This window comes from Aulonocara sp. 'chitande type north' Nkhata Bay, linkage group LG13 (assembly GCF_057382095.1).
Source record: "Aulonocara sp. 'chitande type north' Nkhata Bay isolate Kocher_YH1m ecotype deep benthic linkage group LG13, A_spYH_male_GT1.1, whole genome shotgun sequence".
NCBI lineage: Eukaryota > Metazoa > Chordata > Actinopteri > Cichliformes > Cichlidae > Aulonocara > Aulonocara sp. 'chitande type north' Nkhata Bay.
Window position 1 is genome coordinate 28,015,494 of NC_141356.1, and position 8,572 is coordinate 28,024,065.

The following is an 8,572-nucleotide window of genomic DNA, read 5'->3' on the forward strand; positions in this document are numbered from 1 at the left end:
AGTAAGGCTCAAAGTAATTGGATGATTGACTTGAAAACAGTTACACGGTTAGCACTGTTGCCGCACAGCAAGAAGGTCCTGAGTTCAATTCCACCATCAGGCCGGGGTCTTTCTGTGTGGAGTTTGCATGTTCTCCCTGTGTTTGCGTGGGTTCTCTCCGGGTACTCTGGCTTCCTCCCACCGTCCAAAGACATGCAGCTTGTGGGGATAGGTTAATTGGATAATCTAAATTGCCACTAGGTGTGAATGTGTGAGTGAATGTGAGTGTGAATGATTGTCTGTCCCTGTGTGTTAGCCCTGTGACAGACTGGCGACCTGTCCAGGGTGTACCCTGCCTTTCGCCCTATGACAGCTGGGATAGGCTCCAGCGCCCCCCGCGACCCTGAAAAGGATAAGCGGAAGCGAATGGATGGATGGATGGACAGTTACACGGCCAGCTGAGCCCACACATTTGGTAGCTTTTCACTAGAACTGTCAATACAAGGTACAAAGAGCTGTTGGTGCACATGAAGGAGGCCATCATTAGGCTGAAAAATGAAAACAAATCAATTAGGGAGAGAAAAACTTTAAGAGTGGCAAAGTCAACAATCTGTAGACCCACAGGACTGCTTCGGTGATCATTGCAGATTTATTTCCATAACTAAAAAACAGTTTCATAACATGCAATAAAGTCAATAACATGATCTACAATCAAGAGAGGATTTCATGAATGCAAATACTGAGGGTTTAAAACTGTCAGTATCTGCATGTTCCAGAAAACATCTAAACTAAAAGAACCCGCACGATTAAAAAAACAACAACATATCTTTGGACAGATAAAACCAAAACTTAACTTGTCCCAGAGTGGCTGGAAGAAAAATGCATCAAGAAAGAGAGGCAGATTATTAAACTTTGTCTATGTCCAAACTGACTGTACGTAGAAGTTTGACATTGCATTTTTAATGGTTAATACATTTGAAATCACTTTTTCCAAATAAATAAAAAAATCTTTGTTTGCTATTTTGACAGTCTATAGACTTTAAGGCTCTGCTATAACACACACAGCTAGGACAAACATACAGAGTCCGTCAGAGCTTAACATAATAGATTTAGAGCCGTAGACTAATCTCTGAGCACAGTCACTGTAATGTCATGAAAGCAGTACAGACGATATTAAGCAACCATTGTCAGATTTTCAGAACTTTCATGTAAGCTCCATGTACACGAAAAGATTATGAAAAATGCTGTACAGATTAGAGACTTATTCTTACATTTTGCAATTTATTAAACTTATTATTACATTTTTTTTCTTTTTTGTGGTCTTATTTTACGTTTTTTTTGTTGTTGTTTTGTTTTTTGTAACCGACTCTGTCCACAAATTCTGGACAGCAATTCTTCAATCACATGTTTCAGTGTACACATGACCAATTTTGGATATATATTTTTTTATTTTTCTTAAGAGGAAGGGGCTGTTCACTGGATGTGTGTCACAGGACATGACAAATTCCCTCCCACTTGCAATCACGGTAATTTAAAAGGGAGGAAACACAAGCAGAGTCACAGCAGAAACACCAGAACAACCATCAGTGTGAGCCTGAGTACGTAAACAGTGCAAGTGCATATCAGAAGATACAGAGAGGAGAGTCAACTGGAAGAAATAATAGTCTTCATTGGCACTGAAAGTCTGGAATTAAAGGTAAACACTTCTCTTGCAAAGTGTCTTAGACTTTTAGACAGTCAGCTGTTTTAGTTATATTTAAGAATGAACATGATTTCTTAGATATGAAGCTGTTTGATGTCAAACACAGCGCACTGAAAGTTAACCACACAATTATTTTCTTATGTCATTATCAAATTGACATTGTGTTCTTAGAATATCTAGAAATTCATAGTTTGAACTGCACACATTGCAATAATAATGTGATATAAGGTTGTGCGCAGACTTTACTGTTAATCAGCGTAGATATTGTGCTGTTTGTAGTGCTAGATTGTTTAAAGTCTGCACACGATGGACATCCTCTATCTGTCGCTCTCACATTAAAACCTTAAGAATGCAGCGTTTCGTCAGGAAGTTAATATCTATGTCAGTGGCATGGCGAAAGAACATGAGGTGTTTTCCTTGTGTTTGTATGTTGAATATTGAACTGGTTTGGCATGACATTAAACATTTCGTCACTCTTCACATTTAAAAACCGGAGCAAGAAAGCACACGGTTTCGTAGCGGTCACACGTCTCCGTCATGTGTTGAACGATAAGCACCATATAAGGGGACAGCAAGTTTCCTTCCATTTACCCACGATTGTTGTGTTCCTTTTCTGTAAATTCACAGACAAAAATATCCCCAAAAAACAGAAGCAAAACAAGAAGTGAAGATGAATCTCTTTGTCCTCGTTGCCATCCTTGCAGCGGTCAGCGTGGATGTGGTAAGAGGTGGTTTAAGAGCTATTCTGATGGAGGTCAGAAGGTTTTTAATTTTTCAGTATGACTAAGTTTCTCTATGCTTCTTTCAGGCTTTTTCACAAAGATCATCCAAACAAGCAAGACGTAAGTCATTTCAGTGGGTTTAGGTAAAGTTCTTAAGGTTTATACTTTGACAGCATGCATTAAATGTTCTCACCCCTCTTTGTGCTGTGATCTGCAGAACGGTGTCTGTCTGGAGATGGGAGTGAATACAGAGGAAATATTGACAAGTCATCCACCGGTCGCGCGTGTCTCTACTGGAACAGGGTTAAACCTCAATGGAAAAATGTAAATGGACTTGGCAGACATCGTTACTGCAGGTATGCTTTGGGCTACCAATGTGATGTTTTTATACTGTATGTCTGACAACAGGTAACCCATGTTTAATATGATTGTACTTGAACATTAGGAATCCTGACAATTCTGACATGCCATGGTGCTTTGTCACAAGAGAAAGAAGGACTGTGAAAGAATACTGTGATATTCCCACATGTAAGTCTCATATTGGTGATTTACTTTTTCTATTTGCTATATTTTATTGAAGATTGGTTTGAATTTTTCTAATGCTTTCTGTTTTCTATTCCAACAAAGGTTTTGCACCACTACAGACGCCTCCTCAACTACCTGTAGATACAGGTAATTTTGTTGTTTAAATCCAGTTTTTCCTAAATCACAAGGTATGATTCTCTTTATTAGCTCCCGCTGACTTATCCCATGTGTCCTTCCAGAGAAAACATGTGGAGAGACATCTGAGAGGAGGATTCATAAAATTGTAGGAGGCTCTTTCACACCTATAGAGTCGCAGCCATGGGTTGCTGCCATTTTTCATAAGCGCTATGGCTTCCTCTGTGGTGGCACTCTCATTTCACCAAGCTGGATTCTCACTGCAGCTCACTGCTTCTCTGATGGGTGAGAAAACAAAGCACCGTGTTATTTCCTCCAATGAAGTCATCGCACTGTAATTTCAAAATCATTCATGTTGGTGTGTGACATGTTTACACATTTGTGTGTTTGGTTTTTGTTCAGTGAGAATACCAAACTCACACATCTGTCCATATACCTGGGAAAGAGTGCCATTAATGAAACGAATGCCAGTAGTGAGCAGAAGTTTGCTGTGGAAAGACTCATCATGCATGAAGGATATAATGATATTACCTATAATAACGACATAGGTGAGCACAAACTCTGTTGTGACTAAACTGTGCATATACACATACAAAGAACTGCTCTGAGCACAGAACTTACGGGTGTTTTTATTTTTACATTTCAGCTCTGATTAAGCTCAAAAGCAGAGATGGAGGACGTGCAGCTAAATCAGCTTCTGTACGCATAGCTTGCCTTCCTCCATTTCACACTGAGCTACCTCCTGGATTTACCTGCACCATCGCAGGATTTGGGAAGGAGCGTGCAGGTTAGTAGTACAGGACCTCCATCCTTTAGACTGAGCTCTGCTCTCTCAACCTTTTCTCACATTTGACACTTTGTTGCAGGCTCATTCCAGTTCTCACAGTATCTGAAAAAGGCTGAGGTAAAACTGATGTCCAACGCTGACTGTAGCAAAGAAGTGCACTACGGAAAACGCATCACTGAAAACATGTTCTGTGCTGCAAGCCCTGACTGGAGCACTGATGCCTGCAAGGTAAGGACAGGGCGCAGGGTATGCCATGGGAAACAAGACATTTGAGCTGGCTTTAAAATATACATCAAAAGAGAAGTGAGTTAGAAGAAGTGGTAACTTGAATTGCAGCATGCATCATAACCTTTGACAGCTTTAAAGCGGATCTGAAGAGTATTTCTTCCTCTTCTTGAAGAAACTTGCTAACATTGAAAAGTGCTGAATAGCATAATGTCAGATGAGTTACCTTTAGGTTAAAATTTGTTGCTAGTTGTCAACCTCAAGACATGTCAAGGGTTACCTTCTGAGTATATTTTCACAGTTTTCACATGAAAATATTTGTTTGTCAGGGAAAAAGTGAATCAGGAAACAAAATAATGATAAACCTGGAAATTTTAGTTAACACCTGGCTGTTTTGCCCTTTTCCGCAGGGAGACTCTGGCGGTCCTTTGGTGTGTGGAGCATCAGGTCGGATGTTTCTGTTCGGCGTGGTGAGCTGGGGTGAGGGCTGTGCCTTGAAAAATAAACCAGGTGTCTACACAAAGGTCACCAACTACAACACATGGATCGCAGGAAAAACAGGACTCATCAAATACGCAAAAGGACTGATGTATCCCCTGAAATGAAACTGTCCCAGAATCGTATTTATTTATTAAGTGTTCCCTAAAGGCAGCAGGCTTTTTGCACATGCAAGCAAGTGCAGATGTTGCAGGTTTTGTTCTGAGAGCAGCTACCATCGCTTACTGTGAACATGTTTTTGCACTGAAACGATTTAATGTAAATATTTAAAAAGAGTATTTTAAAAACTGCTTTAATTGTTGGTTGCATTATATATTTTTATTACTTGTGCATTTTTCAGGTATTCTGCATATTTATTATTGACTTTTAAAATAAGCAATTAGGAAACATATTTATGTCAAATAATTTAATTTCATATAAAAGGCTGGTCCTGCTGTTGATGAAAATATATATATAATAAAAGCTTATTTATCAACTCATTTTTACTGTCTCTTTTATCCCTGGGTTACATGTATAACAAATGGCAAGGCCACTTGTTTTCCTGTTATACAGAAATAAAGAATTCCACCCGAGTAGCTGAATCAGACTAAGCTAAAGAGTCCCAAAGTCAAACACCAGAGGGCACTGTTGTGTGAAATTTTCTTTTTTTAGCCTCAAAATAAAGATCACAAAAGTATTTTAGAGCAAACAATAGTGACGTCTGATCTGTTTCATATCTGATCTGTGTGCTGTGTAGCAGTTTGGAGACAGAACTCAATAGACTAGAAACACAACAGGGGTCAAAACAAGACACCAGACTAGATAAACTGCTTTGCATTTGTCTTCTGTCACAGATAAAGCATTCTTTGTCTACAGCAGTCTGCTGTAGATTGACATCCAACCACTCCCACATGCCCTGTACTATAACTTCAACCACTCCTGCTCTTCCTGCTCACTTGTTTCCCATACCCTCCATAGCTGTGGTTTTCCAGACTTTTAGAAACCTGGCGCTTGCAGAGGCATACTCTGTGACTGCATCTGCTAAAACTTCCTTACCTTATCTCATTATCCTGCTGTACCTGTAACACAGATTAACTGTCTGGACTTGAATCTGTGTTTCTAGCCCCAATTTATTATTTAGGCAAAGGCTAAAAATGCATTTGAATACAAACAATTTTAAAAAAAGATAATGCATGAATGGTTAATAAGAAACAAAAGTCTTGAGCTCGATTCGCACGTCAACAGATTAACAATTTTTATCTTTTACACTTGGACACAATTAAGTATGTGACATTTGGTAATTTAAACCAGGAAATGTCATCATGTGATGGTGCTGGATAAAATGTCAGGGGATTACTAAATAAGAACATTCATCCTTACGAATGTGTAGACCGCAAATAAAATTCAAGGAACCTAATCAATTATTAATCGAAGCATTTCTATAAAAACAACAAATGTCAAGCTGTTGACAGTTCTCAGTGAAAGTGAACTCAGGAGATCTTCAAAGTCATTATGCTAAATCCTCAACTCATCTTGTTGCAAAGGAAAACATATATACTGAACTATTGCATGCAATCATCACCACTGTTTATTGCTTCCAAGTGGTCTTGAGCAATAGTTGAAAGTCTTTTCCAAGGTTTTCTCTGACTGTCTGACTTTTGTATTTATTTTCAGCCGACTTCTTCTACCTGACAACTTTCAGAGAAGAAAAAAAAGAAAAAAAAGAAAAAAAAAAGAGAAGAATCTTTTTCTTTGCTTATTAAGCCACTTAACACTGACCTATGAATCATTCAAGTATAAAAAAACATCTAATTAAAAGGATTAACCAGTGTTTTCCCTACACATAACAAACAGTTTAGCAAAGAAATTTTAAACTGTATCTTTAGTGACTTTGTTACAATCAGCCTGTTGCAAAAACAAACCATTTATTCTTATTATAACAGGCATAAAATTATATTTTTTGCACCAACACGGTGATTCACCAAGAGCTATTAGTTGAAAACGTGTCATACACCAGCACAATGTGATTTGTGTCCTTAAATATAATTGAGGAAACTGGTCAAGTGGAAGACAAAAGAAGTAGCAGGCCTAAAATAACATCTACAGCAAATGAACGATATCTGAAAGTTGCATCTTTAAGAAATAGCAAAAAATCCAGCAAATCCCTGACACCAGATGTGAAAAATACAACTGGGCCTTCAGGTGATCCATCTACTTTTCACTAAAGCCTTATCAGAAATGGTCTCAGTGGATGGGTGGTTGTCAAGAAGCCATTCTTAATGAAGGGAATGGGGGAGAAAAGGCTGAGGTATGCCAAATTACACAAGACGCAGTTCAAACAGGTGTGATGGATCCAAATTTTACATTTTTGGTTAAAATTGTTGTTAACATGTATGGAGCAGGTCAGGAGAAAGCACAGCAGTGCATGTCTACTGTAAACCACAGCAGAGAAAACGTCAGGGTTTGGAAATCTTTCACTGGAAATCTTTTCAAAAGTGATGGAATACAGAACATAGAAAAGTACCATGCATTACCATGTAACACTATCTGAAAAGCATCTGATTAGATCAAGGGTGACTAAAGACATTTGCACAGCACTGCATGTTGTAGTGGTATAGTAAGAAACTGTGGCTTATGTGCAAGTGCAGGCAGTGCTACTAAACATGGTTCTGCTGCACAGTGGCCAAACCTCATATCTTCTCAGACATACAGCATGACTCACAATATGACCACATACCACAACAACAATCACTCAAAAAGAAATATTTGAAGGGAGCACTAAGCATCACTGCTCCAGCCATGATACGCAGATTAAGTGCAATGAAAGCATCAGAATACACAGTGTTGCTGTGAACAACCACAACATCCAGTTGGTCATTGTGTCATTTCTGAGCACATACTCTAAAGCCTCTCTTAACAACCTGCAGCAATGTTTTCTTTCAAAGTCTGTTTGGACAAGTCCACATATACAGATAGTTCACAGCAGGGCTACTGGAGCCAATCGGAGACTGTCCTACCCCTCCTCAATTACTCATAGACACCAGTTTACTTTATTGCATCTCCTACTCTGCCTCAGTCCGTATATGGTTTGGAGATGCAGTGAGTACAACTCTTACTCCTCTTTAAGGACATTTCCTGAGATGAGAGGACATTTGTGGGGTCATTTCTAACCAGTCCACTATGTCTGATTTGGGGGGGGGTTAACCTTTTGTCCACATGCATCCACACTTGGTTGCAGGCTCTTTGGTTAATCTGGGGTCTTGAGGTTATGAATACTGCAGTTTTTGCTGCTGGGTTCGCCACTTTCCCTAACAGAGATTCAATTATGAGGTGCAGGGACAGCAAACAAGCCGGCAAGCATGCACACACAAGCGAGAACTGCAGGTATAAATGACATTCATGGGCATTGTCAGTTGGGTTGTTAAGTAGCCTATCTTCAGCACCAAAGTCCAGAAGCAGAGAAACAGCATGTGGGTGCTGTGCTGTAATCTTTGAGACTCCTTTCAGCTCCAGACTGCAGCAAGCTGAATCCTTGGTCTTTATTTAGACCTGCACATTGAGGCCTGGAGACATGAACTCCTGACCCACCTTTTAATGGACGGAGATCATATGTCAGATGTAGGTTCGAAGCTTCATAAAACCACACCAACAATTTTTTTTCTGCACCACCTGCACTAGGTGGTGCAGAACCTGCTCCCTTTTCTATCCCTTACAGTCTCACATATGTAAAGCTGACCTTTATGAGTCTGCAGGGAGTCACAGCTCAATATGTTTACAACCTTCCCTTGTTCTTTCCTTGATATTGCGCGCCCCCACCCCTTATCTTGAATCATAATAGCTTAAGTTACCCCAACACTTTCCCTTTTTGGGGGCTATTGGCATGCATGACGTCATTTGGGAAGAGCTCTCACTGTGTGTGTGTGTGTGTGTGTGTGTGTGTGTGTGTGTGTGTGTGTGTGTGTGTGCAGGGAAGGCGTCAATGCGCACCAACACCAACCAGCTTGGCAGCTGTATTCCTTC

General features: G+C 39.7%; 1 protein-coding gene across 1 annotated transcript; it reads left to right on the forward strand.

Moving 5' to 3' along the window:
- The first annotated feature begins 1,101 nt into the window (after positions 1-1,101).
- Positions 1,102-5,001, forward strand: plaua (plasminogen activator, urokinase a). Its single transcript, XM_086258114.1, has 11 exons — positions 1,102-1,675; positions 2,309-2,402; positions 2,490-2,523; positions 2,621-2,759; positions 2,849-2,931; positions 3,031-3,075; positions 3,168-3,348; positions 3,466-3,611; positions 3,710-3,850; positions 3,930-4,078; positions 4,486-5,001. Exons 2-11 carry the CDS (start codon positions 2,352-2,354, stop codon positions 4,678-4,680), a joined length of 1,164 nt encoding a protein of 387 aa, XP_086114240.1. The 5' UTR covers positions 1,102-1,675; positions 2,309-2,351; the 3' UTR covers positions 4,681-5,001.
- The last annotated feature ends 3,571 nt before the right edge of the window (positions 5,002-8,572 follow it).